Source organism: Hemitrygon akajei, chromosome 3 (assembly GCF_048418815.1).
Source record: "Hemitrygon akajei chromosome 3, sHemAka1.3, whole genome shotgun sequence".
NCBI lineage: Eukaryota > Metazoa > Chordata > Chondrichthyes > Myliobatiformes > Dasyatidae > Hemitrygon > Hemitrygon akajei.
The window spans coordinates 165,087,622-165,110,739 of record NC_133126.1 but is presented as its reverse complement, the minus strand read 5'-3'; the positions used below and the strand labels follow the sequence as shown (position 1 = coordinate 165,110,739).

The 23,118-nt window shown below is 38.6% G+C and overlaps 1 protein-coding gene across 2 annotated transcripts in view; it reads left to right on the top strand.

Moving 5' to 3' along the window:
* atp11b (ATPase phospholipid transporting 11B) overlaps positions 1 to 23,118 on the top strand; it is a 152,175-nt gene that overhangs the window by 115,141 nt on the left and 13,916 nt on the right. The window contains exon 29 of one of the 2 annotated variants that reach the window (XM_073041245.1): positions 12,136 to 12,218. The exons of the other annotated variant lie outside the window; for it this stretch is intronic. Within the exon in view, the coding sequence (XP_072897346.1) occupies positions 12,136 to 12,218 (83 nt within the window). The remainder of the gene's footprint in view (positions 1 to 12,135; positions 12,219 to 23,118) is intronic. 2 annotated transcript variants of the gene reach the window in all.

Genomic DNA, 23,118 nt, shown 5'->3' with positions numbered 1-23,118 from the left:
TCCGCCTCAAACTGGGCGTAGAAGTTATTCAGCACATCTGGGAGGGAGGCATCACCTGCACAGTCAGGTGATGTCTTGTAATTGATGATGTCCTGGATGCCCTTCCACATGTGCCGCGTGTCACCGATGTCCTGGAAGTAACTGTGGATTAGCTAGGCATGTGCACGCTTTGCCCCTCTGATGGCTCGGGACAGTTTGGCCCTTGCTGTTGTTAGAGCTGCCTTGTCGCCTGCTCTGAAGGCGGAGTCGCGGGACCTCAGCAGCGCACGCACCTCTGCGGTCATCCATGGCTTCTGGTTGGCACGTATAGTGATGGTCTTGGACAGAGTAACATCATCAATGCACTTGCTGATGTAGCTGGTCACTGATGCTGTGTACTCCTCTAAGTTGGTAGAGTCGCCATCGGTTGCAGCCTCCCTGAACATGTGCCAGTCAGTGTGCTCAAAGCAGTCTTGAAGAGCAGAGATGGCTCCTGCTGGCCAGGTTTTCACCTGTTTCTGAACTGGTCTGGAGCGCCTGACGAGCGGTCTGTATGCTGGGATTAGCATAACAGAGATGTGGTCTGAGTATCCGAGGTGGGGGCGGGGCTCTGCCCGGTACGCGTCAGGGATATTTGTGTAAACCAGGTCCAACGCGTTCTCCCCCCTCGTTGCAAAGTCCACATACTGATGGAATTTGGGGAGCACCGACTTAAGGTTCGCGTGGTTAAAATCACCAGCGACAATAAACAGACCATCAGGATATGCGTTCTGCAGTTCGCTAATAGCCCCGTACAGTTCACAGAGCCCCTCCTTAGCATTAGCGCTGGGGGGAATGTAAACACCGAATATAAGGACAGAGGTGAATTCCCGTGGCAAATAAAATAGTCTGCATCGAATTGTCACAAACTCCACTAACAATGAGCAGTGTCTGGAAACCAGCGCAGAGTTCTTACACCATTCCGTGTTGATGTCAACACACAAGCCACCACCACGAGCCTTACCAGAGACAGCTGCATCTCTGTCCGAACGAAACAAAGCTAGCCCATCTAGCTGGATGGCAGCGTCCAAAATCCCATCAGTGAGCCATGTCTTTGTGAAGACAAACGTGGAGCAAACTCTGTACTCCCGCCGAGTATTACGTTGGAGTCAGATGTAGTCCATTTTATTGTCCAGGGAACGGACATTGGAGAGCAGAATGGATGGGCGAGCCGGCCGGCTAGGGTTTGCTTTTAGCCTGGCATGGGCCTCTGCCCATTTACCTCGCTTCTGCTTCCTCGCACATCGCTTTCGACGTCTCCATCTCCGGCTCCCAGCATCAGGCAAGTCTGAGGATTGTAGGCCCGTTCCCCTCAGCAAGCCGACGTCGCGTAATTCAGCCAGCAGATCTTTGTGAAGGTTTGTTTTTGGACGATCTCTGTATTGTAGTAGTATCTGACGATGGTAGATAGCATCTCTGTTATCCATGTGCCCTAATCGAAAATTGTGTATCAAACTTAAAATAGAAAATTAAATGAAAGTAACACCAAGTCTGAAAGGCTGCTGCTGCCGTGCCGCGCCGCCTCATGGGAAAACCATCCTAACCAATATATGGGAAGAAACAGGACATTTAGTGGTGGGGGGATGTGGGAGCAGGCCCAATGCATTCACAGGGAATGTAGGTGTACTCCTCTCAGATGCCACCCAAGTACCATTAATCACTTAGATCAAGCTTGCACGATGGTTTGGTGTAAGGTATCAGCAATAGTCTTGTCCCTCAGCAAACTGCATTTTCATTGTGTAGATCTATTCTGGTTGAATTTAATCCTTACAGCTTTGTAAACTTTTGGTATCAATTTCAGTGGTAAACTATTATACAGTTCCTGCTTCTCCTTTTATCCACCTCCAGCACTCACTTGCTAACTTACTGTCTTTACATTCCAAAATTGTTGCATGAAGCATTGCCTATGCAATCATCAATTTCCCTGATTCTTAAGATCCTCCCCCCCCCCCCCCGTAACTGAATTCAGTTTCCAAATGTTACTTCTTGTCAATTTTTCTCAGACTTCCAAAGACATCAAGGTCAATTTCTCCAATTCCATTTGAAATTGTGAAGTGAGCAGTATCACAAAGACAAACAGAAACTGGGAAAATTGACTGGTGGCTTCAGAAAAGTTTGCTTTAAGTTGTCAGCTGACAACTTGAGGAGAAGTTGTATATCTCAAAAGAAAATGGACTTAACTCTGAACCCCAAGGCTATTTACCTCTGAACCTTGAGCCCCTTCTCAATGCTACCATCAAGGAGGAAGTACAGGAGCCTGAAGACACATACTCAATGTTTTAGGAACAACTCTTCCCCACGGCCACCAGATTTCTGAATGGACAATGAACCCATGTATACTATCTCACTCTTTTCTTTTTGGCTTCTTTCATTTTCATTCATAAATCTGGTGGTGGAGAGGAAGAAGCTGTTCCTAAAATGCACTACTTAATTTTACATGACTTATTTAATTTTATATACAGTATATATACACTTTATTTCTTTTTCAATTTATATTTTTTATTATTATGTATTGCAATATATTGCTGCCGGAAAACAGATTTTGTTACACATGCCAGTATTATGAAACCTGATTCTGACATCACTTCAGATACAATCCAGTAAGCTTAATTTGATGCTTCCTCCTTTACAAATGTAATGGTTTCGCCATTATCAAAACGTTTTTTGAAAATTATCTGTACTTTCTAATTCTGATTTCGTCACTTCAAAAGTAAAATATATCCTAAAATATGTTTTCTAGTTATCAGTGAGGAATATTGATTGAATTTGATTTCAGATCAAGATTTCTAAAGTTTAGCCATAAATGGAGTAGGGGCCATTTATTTAATTTCAGTTTTTACTTCCAGTGAACACTCCTGTTACCTGATTGTTGGCCTGAAGCTCCAGCCTGCATTCTTAGTCTCATTAGTTGATTTTTTTCCCCATGTTTTTTAATCGCGCCTGTTTGATAAGTTGTCAGTCATCCCAAAAAAATACAGGTGACCCCCGTTTTACCGGTGGTGTATTCCTAAAAAGTAGTCTATATTGTGATTTTTTTTTCCCCCACATTATCTGCTCATCCATTAGGGATCATAGCTTGAAAAACAATGTTTTTGTTCATCTATTTATTTTCCATATAAACTCCATTTGAGTACTTATTCTGTATCTCAACTTACTGATTGTGATTTATGAATTCAGAAAGGGTGAATTTCCCATTACCCAAAATGGTCGTCTATATCTATTTACATTTGTTAACCAGTTTTCATCCAGTGCAGCAAATTTCTGTTGAGTGTTATACTACTATAGTGTTGCAGATTGTCTATAATGTAAGTGATATAGCTGGTCTGCTTGCCTTTCTTCTCTCCACAAAAGAATTTGTAAACTAATCAATCAACGTTTGGTCAGAACCTCCACCAAATCCTTTGAGTTGGAAGTCTGATACTTGTCTACCATTGAGTTCCACCAATGTTTTTAAAAACAGATACCTTTCATTTCCTATTTTACAGTATCTACTATATTTGCATTCACATTTGTAAACTGAAATAAAGTTTTTAACCCATGTACATCTTCCTCATAAGATTATCATCTTCATCCCCAAGTGTTTGTTACGTTATGATTCTTGTTTTGCTTGTGGTGGTATTTATTCTTCCATTCACTGCTAGCAGAAGATAATCACGATGGTACCAAGCTGCAATGTCGGTCAAGGCCGCAGCTCAGGCTTGTTTTCTAGGTCTGTAGAGATGGTTTTGGGGACTGTGCCAGGCAGTTACGGTTTAGGGAAGGGATGAGCTCAGGCAGGAGCTGATCGTCAGGGCACTCCAGTGATCCCAGTGGGCAGATGTTGGGATGTAATGTAGGCTGTGGATGAAGACCTGTAATCCACATGATCAGTGACTGAGGTCGACGGGCTGTATGGATGAGGGCCGGTGACACCCTCCACAGGTCAACGAGTCTCTCTCAGCTTGTCGATCCCAGGGTCATAGGTTCATGTGAGCAGGAGGCCATTAGCCCCCCAGGTTGGCATATTTTGGGGTCGGAGGTTGGTGTGACTCTGGAGTTTGAGGTCTGGGGTCATGTGATCAGCAAGCCTTGGGGTTCACCCTGAAGACCAAAATAGATGTGTTCAGAAGTTGGAGGCCCGATGATTGCGAATCCACTAGGAGCCTGGAGGCAACTTGACCCAGGTTGTGAATAATTGGGAGGGAAGAAAGGGACTTGTTTTGTTATTGTTTTATTTTGTTGCTGCTGTTGTTGCCTGTGTTGTTCTGCTGAACATTGTGGCCATGCTGTGTTGGCACCAGAATTGTGAAACTTGCGAGCTGTCCCCAGCTCATTCTTGTCCTTGTTGTTAACATAAATGATGCATTTCACTGTTTCAATGTACATGTGATAAGTAAATGAATCTAAATCTGCTTTCTTATTTTTGTTCATTAGTTGCTTTACGTCTGGTCCAGAATCATTCACCTGTCTGTATTGCATGAACTAGCTTTTTAAGTTTCAGTATGGATACAGTCTTACTCTGTATGTATCTAACCACCTGTTAATTCATTCTTTTATCAATTCATAACCACAGACTTGCAAAATTGATGGTTTTTCTGGTGGTGCCTTCCCCCACAGGGGGTTGATTGGTCTTATAAGCTGTTTTTTTTTAAAGGAGAAAGTCAGATTCTTAGTCTACCAGGATTTAATGACTGAGATGTATTTACTATAGTACATATGCCAGAGTTTGGTTGAATATGATTTCAAATCATTATTCAGAAGTTCAAATATGTGGATTCTGAAAACCTATAATATAAGCAAGTTTGTTGGAAATATTCCAGATCTAGCAACATCTATTCCAGAAACTAAATACTGTAGATGCTGAAAATCTGAAGTAAGACAGGAAATGCTATAAAATGTTTGAGTCAGGAACTATCTGTGGAGAGATGGTCAGAGTTAACCAATTTGTTGATGTAGGAAGTTGGAGGATCACCTGAATTTATAAGAATAAATACCCCACTCTCTAAGGTCTGACAGTATGGTAAATTTTCAACAGACCAAACCAAAATGAAGACAAAAAAGGATGCAAGGCAAGTCATGGATATGTTAATAGAGAAGCACAAATCTGGGGAAAGGTACAAGACCATCTCAAAGTCCCTGAACATACTTTGGAGCTCAGTGCAATGCATCATGAAAAAGTGGGAAAAATATGAAACCACAGCCACAGTGCCTAGGTCAGGCCACCCCTCTAAACTTAGTCACGGGAGAAGAATGGCACTTGTAAGAGAGGCTTTTGTGACACCAACAGTTACTCTGATAGAGTTGCAGAAATTAGTGGCTGTGACTGGAGTTGAAGTTCGTGGCTCTACAGTCTCTAAGGTCTTGCACCTCTGAGGTTATTTATGGAAGAGTAGTAAGGAAGAAGACCTGACTTTTTTTTTTAAAAGCATACCCTTGCCCATAAAATCTTAACAAAGCATCACTTAGAAGATACTGTAAAGATGTGGAACATCTTGTAGTCAGATGAGACTAAAGTGGAACTTTTTGATTTCAGCAGTAAGTAGTATATGTGGCATAAGTCTAATACTGCACATTAGCCAGGTAACACCATCCCTGCTATAAAGTGTGGTGGAGGTGGCATCATGCTATAGGGATGCTTTTCAGCGGTGGAGGCTAGAAATCTGGTGCAGATTGATGGAAAGATGAATGCTGCTTAAATACAAGAGATCCTAGATAAAAACCTGCCAGAAAGCCTAAACTGGGGAGAAAGTTAATCTTTCAGCAGGACAATGACCCAAAGCATACTGCCAGAGCAGCCATGGAGCAGCTTCAGATGAGGAAAATTGATGTCCTTGAGTGGCCCAGTCAGAGTCCTGACCTTAACCCAATCAAACATCTCTGGCAAGACCTCAAGATTTCTGTCCTCCACCTCTCCCCAACTACAGCTTGAGGAATTTTCATGTCAGAAAGGTATGCAATATACATCCTGAAATGTTTTTTCTTTGCAGCCATCGACAAAAACAGAGGAGTGCCCGAAAGAATGAATGACAGTTAAATGTTAGAATGCCAAAGTCCCCACTTCAGGTCCTCTGCCTCCCGTGTGTAAGTGGCAGCAAGCAACAATTCCCCCTCCCCCCACCAGCAAATAAAAGCATTGGCACCCACCACCGAGCACTCAGCACTCAAGCGTGAGCAAAGCAATAGCAAAGACACAAACTTGCAGTACCCAAAGACTACACGTTCACCCAGTATTCGACATACTACAGGTTCTCTCTCGCGCTCTCTCTCTCTCTAATAAGGGAGAGAGGTCTCCGTTTCACAGCGAGAGGGGAGACATAGCAGACAACTCGCTGGTTTAAGTTGTTAAAAGTCCATTGCGTCACTTTTTTCCCAGTTCTTTGCCCAAAGGTCTCAGGGCACACAGCCAAAGATATTCCCGCTTCCCCCGACACACTGATCTGGGACACCGACCTTCAATCTGCCCGTCACCAAATCCCCGAGAACCTCGGCTTCCAAAGACAAGCCAAACTCTTAGGCCGTTCGCTTGGCATGTCGGATAATGGCCAATCGTGACACTCCGAAAGCAGGTCCCATTCCAGCAAAGAACCGAAGTCAGCATGTAACTCCAGGTCAGGGTCTTTAAATGAACCCTGAGAGTGAAAAATAGAGATATTAAAGATGGAAATAGAGCTGCTTCCAAAGATGCAAGCAAAAGAGTTGCCATTTAGTGCCATCTCGACTAAGATATGCAAAATAGGCAAATATTGCTCCATTATGTTCTGCAAAGCTAATGGAGACTTATCCAAAAGGTCTACCGGCTGTGATATGCAGCTGTGAAAGGTGTTTCAGTAAGTACTGAGCTACAGGGGATGAATACTTTTGAAATGTTAACATTTAAGATTTTGAATGTTTTTTTTTCATGCTTTACAATTTTCCCTGGTTTTTTGGGCTCCACTGAAAAAAGGAGCATATGATTCACAAATAAAAATTCTCAGGTAAATCTATCAAAAATCCCTGATTGTAATACCCATTTATGTGAACAAAGCGTTAGGGGCTGAATACATTTACAAAGCACTGTAGGTTCAACATTTTGTTCAATTTCAATTAACATTTTGGGTTAATGATTAGTTGACCATATTTCAGAAGTTCGCATTGAACTAACCTGAAGCATTGTGTTTTTCTTACTAGCTTGAGCATTCCATCTATTCACCTTCATGTCTAGGATTTTAAGCTAATCTAAATTCTAAGGAGAGAGAGTGAGTTACAAATATTTTCACATTCTAAAGTCTTTCTAAAGTACGTCATAACCATGAAGATGTGGAACCTTTGTTGCTGTTCATCCGAAGCTTCCTGAGAAATGGCCAGTTTATTACTTGCAATTTCTGCACCATAGCTGCACTAACCATTACATCATTGTTTATCTCCAGCTCTAGTAAACTAGGTTTCAGTACTTTCTGTGTGGTTTTGCGCACTCTGGCTAGGATCACAAGGGTTTCACCCAGGTGATCCAGTTTCCCCCTAACATTCCAAAGCTGTGTTGGTCTAGGTTAATTGGCAGTTGTACGTTGCCCTCTATTGTAGGTGGGTGGTAGGAGAATGAGGGGCATGTCTGAGATAATGAATTGCAAGGAAATTTGATGTCTATTGTTTTAAATTTATTCTAAATAGAGGAATGGAATGGATGGAAATGCTCTGAGAACTGGCGTGGACCCAGTGGGTCAAATTGTTGCTTTCTCAGTCAAGGAAAAATGTTGATAAAATTAAATATGAAAATAACGAAATGGTACTCAAGTCAATACAGCTATATAATGGTGAAAAGGGCAGATATTAAATTCTTCTTCAATATGTGATTAGTGAATATTTACAATTCCTGGGTTGTTCAAATATGCAAAGCTGTCATTATGTTAATTACTAGATCAGTGGTTATCTTTGTGGTACCCAAGGCAACTAAGCCTGCAGTGTCACATAGACTCATAGAATAAGGGCAGTCAGAAGATTGCTGGTGCTCAAAATAGAACAATTCTCTACTCTGCACGTGACACATCCTAGACCATTAATGAAGAAAAAGTTGAAATTGGGAAAGCTCTGCCACAATCTCTGAGGACATGGAGATAATGCTTGATGACTGGGAATGTTGCTTCCTGCATGAAAATGAAGGGGGATCAAGCTCACTTGGCTTTGTGGTAGGTAATCTTTGATACAATCAGGGCAAATTCGAAAAGTCTGGACTAACAAAAGAAAATCAGCATAGATTTGCTGAAGACAAATCATGTTTGATTAAGTTAATTGAGTTACAGAGAGGGTTGCGCAGATAATGTTCTGCATTAATATTTTGCTCTCTCAGGCATTTGCTAACAAACTTCACAATAGACTTGTTAGCAAAGTTAAAATGTATGGGATTACAGAGGTAAAAGCACTGTGGATATGGAATTCATGAAGGAGCAGGTGCCAGTCCACAGGGCTGATTTATTTTAGAATAGGTGAGGAACTTGCTGGGTGATGTCAATAGTTCACACTAAATTGCTGATATACAGCTGCCATCAGATTTGGAATTCTCATTTGAACACTAAAATGTGGAACTTGAAATCTCAGCTGAGGTTTTCCCACCTCTTCCTTGTACTGTAGAGTCAAACAGCACTCGCTGCAATTTTCTAGCATTTAGCCTGGGGAATCTGTCTGCTGAACTTGCGCCAGTTTAGACCTAGAGCTAAAACAGTGAGTACATTCATTCCAATGAAGGGGAACAGCTGTGAGTATGTAGATTAAGAATTAATTTACAATGTTTTAGAATTCACTTAAATGTGATGATTATTTTTAATTGTTTGTAAATGATTAAGACATGTTAGTATTTTTAGTTGGTTTTAAATAGCTTTGAATATTTCCAGATGTTAAGGAACAATCAGAAGCAGTCAGTCATTAGGCCTGACAGCTGGGACTGCCTGTGGCTTGGTGAGAAAGTCAGATTTGCTTTAGTTACTTTGAGAATGGGGGCCCTGCCTTGAGACAATGTTGAACAAGGCCCTGTTGCTGCCTATTTATGACTGTGGCAGAAACTTGATTCTGGCAGAGAGTAAAATTTTGAATTCATACCAGATCCATTAACTTATTGAGTAATTGCAGCTTATTGCTGGCATTAAATTCTGGCCCCATCTCCTGGAAGCAGTGCCAGAGCCATCGATTTGAATGTAGGTGAATGCCCAAGAACTAGGCATAATTTCAGCATTAACAGAAGGAGCAACACAAACACAGCAGCTGGTGAGTAAAGTGAAAGGCCTTGAGACAATGTAGACTGATAAAATTTAGAGATATGCAAAGTGATACATTTTGTTTTGAAGAATTGCATATGAATTACATGGGTACAACAATGCCTGTGACTGTATTGACCTCAGCTTGGCTAATGCAATTCGGCTGGATAAGGTCCTCTACCTGCCTGTATATACCCAGGCCATTATAACAAACATCTGGGAAGTGCACAGTAAGCTGCTACATGGCCTTGGGTGTTTACTGCTGAAGTACCTCCCTAGAATTCCCTGGCAGAATTTAACACTAATCAAAGTTGAGGGTAAAGCTTTAGCTTTCTGCAGAACTGCCAACATTTTGACTCAATGAGTAAATGTCTTTGAGATTCAACACACTTAATATAATCCTAATAATATCTACAAATCAACAGTAAACCAGTAATAAGCAAAATAAGTGCCTTATTTTTGTTCTTGTACTGGGAGTGACCCCAGAAATAAATGAGGGCCTCAATATTGTACTAAGACTGCATGATATTGAGGAATCCCAGCATGATTGGACTCCACATGGTGACATGCACTCTGTACCTGTAACTCAGCCCATCTCATAACTCTGCATATATTTGATCCTCAAGTCCCTTTGATCCCTCTAGAGCCTTGAACTACAATTCTTTACCAATGTTTAATACTAAATGTACGTTTGGAAAGATGTTGGTTCAAGGATTGTTTAGAAGAAATTTATTAGAATGGTACAAGAAATTATTGGTTATGCTTACGAAACTCCGTTGTTCTCATTCAGACGCAGGAGGTTTGTAGGAGATTTAATGAAAGGGGCTCAACTTGTGAAGAGTAAAACTGTTTCCTGTAGCAGAAGATTGCTATCTAGAAAGTATAGATTTTGGGTCATTTCGCACAAGTACCATTAATGTGGAACTGCTTAGTCATCTAGAAACGGTGGTGGATGTAGATTCCATAATAATGAACTGCATGAACTTGCAACAGTAGAGAAGTTTCAGATCTATTCAGAGAATTAATGGAGCTAGATAAATAGCTTTTCTAAAGAATTGAAATGTATAGTGGGCACATGATCAAACAATGAGTTGTGAATAATTGCTAATAAATGGCTCAAACAATGTCAAGGGAGTTACTAGTTTATCTATTCTACAATGTTATGATTGTGTAAGCAATGACAATGAAAGTACTAACTACATAAAATAAAGATGATTTAATCAAGTGATTCCTTCACTGAATTTATGCAGTTGATTGGGAGATGAATTTTAACAATAATCTGTTTTTCTTCACAAGGTCTTTGTTTTATTGTGGCCAGCTTAATTTTGTCTCATTTCAAAAACTAAATTGAGTTTGTTACCTATTCAATTAATGTGACTTAACTACATATGTAGAAGAGTTATTAGATGGCCAAGTTAAAGAACATCAACTAAGACTGGAAATGGTTAGAGTACCCTTTCTTTCATGGTCATTTAAATGACTGTGAAGCAACTCTTAATTTGTAGAATTGCTAAGACTGTACCACTACCAGCAGTCGTCTAAGAGGTATATGTTCAATTTAAATATAGGTTGCATTATTAAGTGACTACAACTAGGTCATAAAAGTAATCTCTAACTGGAAAATCAAAAAAACATTACAGATGCTAGAAATCTGAAATAAAAACAGAAAATGCTGGAAGCACTCAATAGTTCAGGTAGCATCAGTGGAAAGAGAAGCGGTCAATGTTTTTGAGGTCAGGGACGATCATCCAGTTCAGACAAAAGGCTTTGAACCTGAAATAGTAAGTTTCTCATCAGCATCCATCATTAAGGATCCCCATCACCCAGAACATGCCTTCTCATTGCTACCATCAAGGAGGAGATACAGGAGCCTTCTGATTTCTGAATGGACAATGAATCCATGAGGATTACCTCAGTACTTCTCTTCTTTTTGTGCTACTTCTTAAAATACAATCTTATTGTAAATAAATATATTATGGGAAATTTATAGTTATTATGTATTACAATGTGCTGCTGCCACGAAACAACAAATTTCATGATCTATGCCAGTGATATTAAATTTAATTCTGAGTGTTTTCAGCATTTTCTGTTTTTCTTTTTTCTCTAATTTGATTTGGTTTAACACAAAGTGGTAAATCAGAGAACTTAACTCTTCATTTTCATCTGCCCAAAGCTGAAGAAAGTATTCAGACAGCTAAGTTAACTGAAGCTGTTATATGTATTTTTTTTAAACAATTGTGTGAAATCTGACCTGAATCCTTTAATTGGCTATTTTGAGTAACAAAATACTGCGCACATCATTTTATGAGAATGTTGAAAATTTGTTCTCAAAGTTTGTCCTGGAATTCTGTTTTGCAAAATTAATGCCCATGATATGTTTAAAATGCAAAGAAATATTCTTGGAAACTAGGAAAACAATTATTATTGCAGCATTCTTGAGCTATCAGATAATATAGCCATCCCAGATCACAATGTATAATTAGTGCGGACGATATCATGAACCAGAGTAGTGCTCTAAAATGAAGCAATTCTTCAGCTCGTTCTCTTCTTCCAAGAGAGATTCATTATAGTTTTTACTGCGTGGAAGTATTAACCTCTGGTACATTCAGCTCTGCATCCAGCCAGTGATATGACAAAAAATACAAGTCAACATTAAAATACTCTATGTACTGCAATGACCAGCTAAGAATAGCTTAGTATAATTCAGTAATTTAATCTAGACATGTTTGAGTCAACTTGAATCTTGTCTATTGTCACATTGTAAACAGCCAAAATGTTAATTTTGGAAGATAATTTAATGAGAAGTCAGCATTACAAAGACATGTTTTTTCTGAGATTTTTTGTGGTCTTGGCAAAATGTACTAAAACTATACTTATGCATTGTGTGTTCCATCCCTTTTCTGTTCCTTTGTAGATATACAACAAAATTGCTTTAGGGGATGACAGAATCGCTCTACAGCCATTGGCAAGGGCCAGGAATCAACTGAGCAAGATTAGGTAGAGTAGAAGTGACAGCTGCTCAGTAATGTGCATGGGAAATGTGATTGGACTAACCAGTGCTTAGGCAAAGAAGAAAGCTCATTAACATTGTGGGGTAGAGTGGAGGAGCAGATTTTGTTACATGCATGCAGGAAAATGGCCTAACATGCTCGAGGAACTTCCAGCCACCCTGTTAAGAGAAAAAGCAAAGTGAAATAGAAAGCTTGCATGGATTGGTACATTTTAAGAATTTAACTGGTTTGAAAAGTTCAAGTTATTTTTTTAAATAAAACTTATCATTGTTTCATTTTATATCTATTAAAATGCCTCATTTTAATTAAAAATTTACAATATTTTACACTTGTATTTAGTTGTGTACAATACATTGTGATTGATAGGTTATGGACATGTGTAGCATCTTATTTGAAGTAGTTTTACTCTTCACTCAAAAATATGGAATTTTTAGACATTGAATTTTTGTAAAATTTCTAAATAGAATTCTATATTTACAGAGATTAACATTCAGATTTGTAAATTATTATTTGACCATGCTTTGTATTTTAACTGAAAAGGATGCTTCTCTTTTTTTACTTCCCCATTTCCACTTCCACATTTTTCTACTTTGAGTTCCACGCCCTCAATTGTTAAATCCGTCAATCAGAACAATCTTGCAGGGCAAAGATGCAATAATTAGATAGTGCCATAGCAATTGGTTCCTATGTCTTAACAAAAAAGCCTTAAACTGTATCGATTGCCCTCTGAGCAACTTGCTGTACTTTGAAATAGTTCCCACACATTGCTGCTAGATATTATAACTAGGTCCAGAAGCAGAGTACATATTTTTCTGCAACTTGAAAGCTTTTCAAATTTGCCTTCAATTTGTTTGGCTGCTGAAGAATTATCCTGGTTCCTCTGATCCCTCTACAGAGCTTTCATCTTTTACACTGAGACTTGTTTACTAGTCCAGTAGATGTCCTTTATATTCTCTCCTGTTGGTTTCACATTCAATGTCTTTTAAAAAATCATACATCAGAGGAAACAATCCAAATCATAAATGCTCTATTTTAAACACTGCAGTGTACTGGGTGTTTCTAAGGGTTTGCCACCTCTCCCAGCAATAAAACAAAATCCCTTTCTAGACCACCATTCCTTTTTAAATTGCATGATTTAGTTTATAGTCTTAAAAATTAGCCTTTTCACACCTGAATTAAAAGTTATCTGTCCATTGTGTTTCTCTGTCTGTTCCCATAGTTTTTCCATTTCATCTTTTTGATATATTTTCAAGTTCAATTTTATCTGAACTTGTACTCTGTACACCCAGTTTCAGATCATTAACATGAATGTAAAAGAGCAGTAGACCCAGGAGTAACCACCAGAACTGCTCTTGCATCCAACCTGAAAAGGGAATATTCACCACTTTGCATTTTTTACAAAACAAATCAATTGTATGTAATTAATAAACACTTGTTGAAATACCAACCAATATTGTCATCCTTTAGCCCGTTACTTTGGCAAATAGCTCCATTAAACACCATTAGAAATATGTGTAAACTTTCATTTAATGTTCTTAAATGATTATTTCTTGCATCTGCAGTCTCTCCTGTCTCTACTTAAATGACTGTTTAGCTTTACATTATTAGTTTTAAAGTTTCTCCACCATCACGATAAGCTATCTGACCTATAGGTTTTCCTTCAACCCTTTTTTTTTGGACAAGCATATAAGTGTTTGAAATCCTTTTGATCTCCACTGCCACTTTTTGGAGAATTACAACCGGAGTTTCTGCAATTCCTGTTCTTTGCTCAGTAATCAAGGATGTGTCTCACCTTGGCAAAGTGCTTTGTAATGTCACCCTGTATAAATATTCTTTATAACCTATCCAATTTCGGTCAAAGACTAGGAAGACAGGATAATGTGTACAAATTGGTGTAAAAGCTGGGAGTTTAGTGTGTCTGAAAGCCACACATGAGTCAATAATGAAGTTGTAATTGGCAGACAAATGACTAGGTAATGGTTTTTGTGTGAATTTGAAGGCTCTTCAAAATAACAATAACATAATTTTAATTGGTTCTAATCTGTTGGGTTTTAATAATTTCCATCACCACATGATCCAGTTTTTAAAGTGTGCTGTTTTCAAGGGGTTTGGTTACGTATTTAATGGAAGTGACTGTTTGCAGTTATAAAGTTTAGATTTGGGTGAACTATACACATGATAGCAAGGTTTTAAGCTATTTGTGGTTTTTTTCCTGCATCAATTTGTAAGTCATAATATTTTCATTCACATTCTGATATTAATGGAAAATTATTGGAAACCACCTTAACCAAGTCCACCTATGCATTCTTAATATGTCCAATATTAGCTGTGGCACCTTTGTTTTGTTGCATTGCATGGACCTATTACATAATTCTGCTCATAGCTGTATGTGGCTACTCATCATAAAAGCTTGTAGAATGGAATTATTTAATTGCACATTGCTACTGTTTGAGCTATTTATGTTATATCATCAAGTATTTTGTCTTTCGGAATTTCTTTAATTTAGAGTATATGTGCACTGACATGCATTCCAAAAAGTGTTATTCATGTGGTTAGTGTTATGCTTCATATGGTTTTCAAACTGTATTTGAAGGACTCTGTAAAGACTATTTTATTCAGTTCACCTACAACCAGAGTTAGGTGTGTTCATTTTATTTCAACATGAAGTTTGTTGTTTAAAAAGATGGTTAGCAGTTAAATATTTATTAAATCTATAAATTAATTAAATTTTCCTTGATGTATCTACTTTTTATTATGTAGTGTTAAGTAAGATATTAATGTGTATGTAACACTCTTGATTCACTTTTGCATAAAGTGTTCTCAAAATACATCTTACCATTGTGACTTACATTTGACAACATCCCCTCTAAAAAATTTTAATACATGCATTCATATATTTTGGCCCAGATTTTTGTTTGTTTTACATCAAAGATGATTGTTCTGTTTTTCACTCCATTTTCTCATGGATTCTAGACTTGAAGGTGGGTGTCAAGTTTAGGTCTTGTTTATTTTATTCTTCCTGTCAGTGTTTAAATGGATTCTTAATGATACATGTATCGGCAAAAACATCCACCATTCTCTCTATGGCTCTAGCTTTTATCATTTGGGCTTCTTCTCATCCTTTCGTGTTGTTTTTGAAACTTTTAGTATAAAACATAAGTCAAACAATTGTCAAGGTGAGGAAGATCTGCTGAAATACTAAAATGCCCCTAATAACATTGAAGCACAATTCTCGCCTCTTTTTTTTTTGGATTACCTTAGCATAAATCAGAATAGGGTCAGATTGTTGTTCAGAACTAGCTTGAATTTAAACCCTGGACCAAACACTACACATTTTTACTTCTTGGCACTCAAGGACATCAATTTCGTAGCTTGCATGCTTAACTTTCTCCTTGATCACTCTTTTATAATTGATATCTCAACGTGATTGTATGCAATCTTGGTATTTGTTAGGTGCAGAATTTTGATTTGTAATATTTGGCTTTAAATATTGGATCCCAGAGGCTGGGTACTACAATTTGAGAAAAGCTTTATTTTGCAGGTTTGCGCTGTGAAGTGAAGGCATTTTGCCCACCTTTTTCAGGTGGTTGGGAAGTTATGTTTTCAGAAGTGTGTTCCCTCGGCCTAACATGGGTTTCTTGCACCATTTGTGCCTGCCTTTGATAATATAGCTTCAGGGAATTGAAAACAAAAGCATTCGTTTCATGTTATTCTTGCATTGCATCTAATTCTAGTTCTAATGAATTGGATGCAAGGATCTGAGATGTGACTAAATGAAAGCTTGCTGTGAAGGGGGTAAATGCTGAAGTGGGAAAGTGAGCAGATGATTTGGGCTATAATGACCCCCTTCCCTCCACGAAGTCATCCTCACTGGTCTCCATGGTCATTATCTACAGTGCTGTACAAGAGATATCAAACAGTAGCATAGCTAAAAGGTCCAAGCATAACTATCAGGCTGATGTTAAAATCAGTCCCTGCCTATGTCCTGTTCCATTATTAGCACCACAAGCCTACCAGAGGTGGTGACACAGTGTGCTGTATGTCCAGAGGCATAACACCATTTGACTCTGGGATCCTATGCAGTTTTGAAGTATCTGGTCAGTCCTATCCATGGGAATCTACTGTGTGCTCCTCTGGAATACCACTGAGGGTTGTAAAGACCTGCCTGTCCTGAATCTTGCTGATCCATTCATCATAAATGCACTGGATTGCTGAATTGATTTGGTGGTGGTAGTCCTGTTTTCAATACTCATTAAAATGTTAAATGGAGAGAATCAGAGCAACTCCACAGATCAGAGCTGTGTATCCTTGAAAATGCCATGACTAGAAAAATTAAATATGAAATGGCACATCCTACAGTCCAAGATTTATCAACAAGCAAGTGGACCAATCTTGATTTGTTGAAGAATGTAGAAGAGCATACCTGGAGCAGACACAGGTGTGCCTAAAGCAAAGGTTCTAATCTGATTGAACTGTCGTAGGATTAGAGGCGTGTTAAACGTTAAAAGCATTGTTATAAATATATAATGGTGTTTAAATAATTCCAAGTCAAGTGGTCATGCTAAAGTTCCACTGTAAGTCTCACATCAGTCAGTGAATGGTGGATAATTATAGAGAGAAAGGGAAGGTGGAATACTGCATGTACAATATTCTAGTCTGGTGAATTTGCACTTTTCCTCTGCCTCCATTTCCACTTCTCCATTCTCACAGAAACATATCTTGTTAATATTCTTTACTTAATGTAAGAAGGATACATTGTATAGATTAAAGCCTGGGGGTCTCATGAAGCTTTTCAGCCTGCTTGTCACTAATTAATTTCACCTCTGGCCATTCTGTTAACCATGGCAATAGGTGGTCTTGAATTTTCAGAAGATCTTTGACAGGGCGCTACTCATGAGGCTGCTAAACAAGTTAAGTATTGCAGGAAAGATGGGTAGATAAAAAATTGGCTGACTTAGCAGGAGGCAAAGAACAGCAATAAAAAGGTCTTCTCTGCCGGTGACTAGACAGGAGGTCTGTGTTGGAACTGCTTCTTTGCACATTATACGTCAGTGATTTGGATGAGGAAATTGATGGTTTAGTGGCCAAGTTTGCAGACAATACAGAGATAGGTGGAGGGGCAGGTAGTGTTGAGAAAGCAACTGAGTCTTCAGAAGGACTTAGACAAATTAGGAGAATCGGCAAAAATGTGGCAAATAGAATATAGTGCAGGGAAGTGCAAGGTCATACACTATGATTGAAGAAATACAGGTGGAGACTAATTTTCTAAATTAAGAGAAAATTCAGAAATCAGAGGTGCAAAGGGACTTGGCAGTCCACAAAAGTTATCTTGCCGGTTGAGTCAGTTGAAGGCAAATGCAATGTTGGCATTTATTTCGGGGAACTTGGTTCCTTGCACTTAGCAAAGAACAGCAGTTATAACTGTCATTTGTCCTTCCATTCTTATTTAAACTTGTTTTATAAGGTATAATTTTTCTAATTAATGGTTTTAGTTCTATTACTTTAGTTGATAAACCCATAATGACATTACTCAGTTCTTGGTTTAAACTACAGCTTTACCTTGCAAAGAACATAGGACTAAAAATGATCCATTATTGTGCAAAGTGGTCAAAGTGTTGCTAAAAACTCAAGTGATCAGATTTTTACTGGTTGGTTCAAAAACTAAATTGTTGAAGGGAAATTGCTGTCCTATAACCAGGACTTTAGGGTTCTGTACCTCTTGCCTGATGGTAGCTGTAAGAAGATAGGAGAGCCCAGATGGTGGGGATCTTCGATAGATGTTGCCTTCTTAAGGCAGTGCCTCCTGTAGATACTACCAACAGTGAAGAGGGATGTGCCTGTGATGTATTGTGCAGAGTCCACTGCTCTCTGCAGCTGCTTTTGTCCCTGTGTGTGTTCAAATTGCTGTATCCAATCATCATGCAACCACTCAGGATACCTTCAACAGTGCATTTGAAAAGAAGTTTGATAGTTCAGAGCTGCATCATTCTAATTTATGATTTAATACCATGGGTTCCATCACAGTCTCTCTCAGTGAGTTACTTTCATTGAGGAAAGTAAATTACAAAATGTTACTTCCAAGTAAATATATGATTGCCTTTTGCACTAGCTGCAGCTACAATAACAGAATGAAAAAAACTTTAAAAGATCTTATGATAGCTTGAGGTCCAGAATTTGCAGTTACAGCAATTCGAAACAGTGCTCAGTTCCCAGATACCTTGCAATATGTCAGTGTGCCAAGCACTCAGTTACCTTGATAAGAACTAATTGACAATCTGGAAGCAAAATGCAATTATAACTAATTAAATGCTGTGCTAAGTTGAGGAACATGTCTGATTAACATGAGACATAACATGGACTGCCCCCAGCATACTTGAGTGTGTTAGTTGTTGACACAAATGACACATTTCACTGTATGTTTCAATGTACATGTGATAAATCTTGAATCAAACTCTTTAAAAATGAAATAGTTTTAATGTAAACGGATTGCAATATAAAATAAAGTTCTTAAAGTCAATTTGCAAAGTAGTAATTTTGCTTTATTACACATTTTTAAAAGATAATATGTTCTACAAACCCCATTTCCAGAAAAGTTGGGATATTTTCCAAAATGCAATAAAAACAAAAATCTGTGATATGTTAATTCATGTGAACCTTTATTTAACTGACAAAAGTACAAAGAAAAGATTTTCAATAGTTTTACTGACTAACTTAATTGTATTTTGTAAATATACACCAATTTAGAATTTGATGGCTGCAACACACTCAACAAAAGTTGGGACAGAGGCATGTTTACCATTGTATTACATCACCTTTCCTTTTAATAACACTTTTTAATCGTTTTGGAACTGAGGATACTAATTGTAGTAGATTTGCAATTGGAAATTTAGTCCATTCTTGCTTGATATAAGACTTCAGCTGCTCAACAGTCCGTGGTCTCCGTTGTCTGATTCTCCTCCTCATGATGCGCCATACATTTTCAATAGGAGATGGATCTGGACTGGCAGCAGGCCAGTCAAGCACACGCACTCTGTGTCTACAAAGCCGCGCTGTTGTAGCCTGTGCAGAATGTGGTCTGGCATTGTCCTGCTGAAATAAGCATGGATGTCCCGGGAAGAGACGTTGCCTTGATGGCAACATATGTCTCTCTGAAATCCTAATATACGCCTCAGAGTCAATGGTACCTTCACATACATGCAACGCACCCATGCCGTGGGCACTGAAGCATCCCCATACCATCACAGATGCTGGCTTTTGCACCTTTCACTGATAACAATCAGGATGGTCGTTTTCATCTTTGGCACGGAGAACTCGACACCCGTTTTTTCTGAAAACTAGCTGAAATGTGGACTCATCTGACCACGGCACACGGTTCCACAGTCTTTCGGTCCATCTGAGATGAGCTAGGGCCCAGAGAACTCGCAGACGTTTCTGCATAGAGTTGATGTATGGCTTCCTCCTTGCGTGATACAGTTTCAAGTTCCATTTCTGGATGCAGCGACGAACTGTGTTAAGTGACAATGGTTTTCTGAAGTTATAATTGTTACAGTAGCATGACGGTTTCTTAGGCAGTGCCGCCTGAGGGCTCAAAGATCACGCGCATTCAACAGTAGTTTCAGACCTTGCCCTTTACACACTGAGATGTCTCTGAATTCTCTGAATCTTTTCACAATATTATGTACTGTAGATGTTGAAAGACCTAACTTCTCTGCAATCTTGCGTTGGGAAATGTTCCTTTTGAACTGACTAACAATTCTCTCACGAATTTTGGCACAAAGGGGTGAGCCCATCCTTGCTTGCAAAGACTGAGCCTTTGATGGACGCTACTTTTATGCCCAGTCATGATACCTGACCTGCTACCAATTGGCCTGCTTAATGTGGAGTCTTCCAAACCAGTGTTACTTGAATATTCTGTGCACTTTTCAATCTTATTTTAACTCTGTCCCAACTTTTGTTAAGTGTGTTGCAGCCATCAAATTCTAAATTTGTGTATATTTACAAAATACAATTAAGTTGGTCAGTAAAACTACTTAAAATCTTTTCTTTGTACTTTTGTCAGTTAAATAAAGGTTCACGTGAATTAACATATCACAGATTTTTGCTTTTATTACATTTTGGAAAATATCCCAACTTTTCTGGAAATGAGGTTTGTATAATCCCATTTGCTTTCTCATGATAGAGATTTTGTGCTAGCTCCCAAGCAGTTCATTACCACCCATACCCCTCACCCCAATCTCGTCCTTTTTCATTCCCTTTATTGGCTTACTACCCACATATTAAGGATGATTTACAGTAGGCAACTAACCTACCAATGAGCATCTCTGTACGTGGGTAACAACTGGAACATTGTGGATAGCCCATGCAATCAGAAATCATGTAGACATCAGTGATGATTAGAATCAAACCCATTTTACTGGAGCTATGAAAAAGCAGCACGATCAGTGTACCACTCCCCAAAGTGCAAGAGATTTGTTTTTATATTTTAAAAGCAGAATTATTTTAAAATTTTATCTAATTTTCCCTAACTAAAACAGGCTGAATTAATGACAGCAACATTGATTTCTGTGTTAAAACTAGGTATTGAAATTGTAAAACTCCCATCACTGTACAGTGCAATGGCAGGGATTGATTTTGTTACTTCCACAAAATGCAACCTTTTTTAAAAAAAATACATGTTTTGCACCCTGTACCTAAATAGTTAACGTTCCCTAGGCATAAAAATATAATGTGATGGAAAAGATGTTAAAGGCAGAATTCTGTCCCTTGCCATTAAATGCCAGCCCCTTCTTCCAGGTTACCATCTTAGACTGAACCAGAAAGCCTGCTGCCTTGGTCCACAACTAAGTTTCTAACTCCCATTTACTCTCCTTCCACCACTTGCTCTCCAAAATTTCATCAATCTCTGCCATCAACTGCTTCCTAATGTTACTTGCCTCTCAATGACTTCCTGCTAACTTTTTCCTTCCACAATAAACTTGGAACTAACTTGGACCTTCCAATTTACATGTAGATCTATATTGACTTCTGTGGCAACTTTACAATTAATTTGAAGAACTCATCCTTCTATTAGATTTCTTTCCTGATTTTGCCATTTCCTATCTTAATGTTCTCCATCGTCTTTTACTGAGAATTGTCCACTCTGAACATTGGCCATTCCCTGATTCCTTTGGAGATCTTGAACCAAAACTCTGGAATCCAGCACTTAGCCTCTCCATCACACTTCCTCCTCTGACCTCCTTTGATTTTTCTTATGCCTTATCCTGTCAGTTTTAGTTCAAGTATACTTTTTCATACCAATCGTACATCCTCTCAAATTTTGAGCATCAGACCACTTTCACCTTCAATTCTATGATACCCCAAGTGTTCAGTGACTGGCAAAAATTTGCCTAACTCCATGAGAACCAACTCTTCCCTCGAATCTTGCTCAGCAACCACCCTCAACAGGTAAATGAAAATTAATAAAGCCATAAATGCTTGAAAGCAAATGAAGCTATTGGATGCTTTCTGGAAAGAGAAACAATTGCTGTTTTAATTTGGCAACACTTTCAGAACTCTTGACACAGGAGACATTAACCATCCTCCACATGCTAGTTCAAACAAAAATTTGTGACTTTTCTTGAATTCATTCTCAGGGGGGTGTTAACATTTTTGTTCATTCCTAACTTCCCCTGAATTGAGTTGGTTAAAATTGCATGGTTAGATCTGGAGTCACTTTGTAATAAAGCAGGGTGACCGATTGCAGATTTCCTTCCTTGAAGGATATTAATGAGCCATAGTTTTGTAACAAAGTTTCGGAGTGCAGATGCTGAGATCAGATTTTTTTTTGGCTAACCTCTAGATTTGATTTTTACTGAATTGAATTTTAAATTCTCCAACTGCAAAGGGAGGGTTCAAACTAGTGTTTGGATAACCGATTCAGAAATTTGGTTGCTAGTGCAGTTATTTAACCACTTAGCAATGCCTTGTGTTATACAGAGGATGCTTGCCAAGTTGCTCTATTGCCAGTCTTTTTGAAGAAATAGTTTTTATACATAGAAGTTACTAACACAGAAGCAGTGTAAAAGTTTTCCATTTTATCGAGGGAGATAATACATTTTAAATTCAGTAATGTCTATAAGGATTTGTATGCAATATAATTTTAGACAACAATATTTATGTGCAAGCATGGACATTATGCCCTGTCATGTCCTGGGTATCTTTAGTCCTGTTACTGATAGAAAGAGAAGACTAGGGTAAAGTCAGCTGTGGATAACTTTAATCACACAGTGTATTTTTGGGGAAAAAAGAATTCTTGTCAGTCATTCTTTGGAGGAAAATGATCTGGCCAACTTGAACCTACATTTCATCTAAAAGAAGACTGTGATTCAGGCAGTTTATTTTTTTAGCTCAGAGTTCTGATATTGAATCCATCACATCTACCAAGTGGGCAGAAAATACTTGTCACATGAATGGATTGTGTTTGGCAGTAACAGGCTAAATAACTGGAGCATTATATTGTTTTCTAATTTGCAGAATTGGGCTAGTTTGAGCTTTAGTTTTTAATTCCTATTGTCCATGCAAGATTAGTCAAGCTCTAGTAATGACAGCTTGTAAATATTTGTTATAGGATCGTGAAGTAATGCAGCACAGACACAAGCCCTTTAACACAACTGGTCTGTGCCAACCAAACCATCCTCCCAGCAAGTCCCAATTGCCAGCTTTTGGCCCATAACCCTCCATGTATCTATCAAAATGTCTCTTACTGTTGCAATTGTACCCACCTCAACTGTTTCCTGGTATTCACTGCCCTCCGTATAAATAAGTTGCCTCTCTGATCTCTGTCTCTCGCCTCTTCTATCTGTACAACCCAAAAGAAAAGATGTGACTGTCCACCTTACTATACCCCT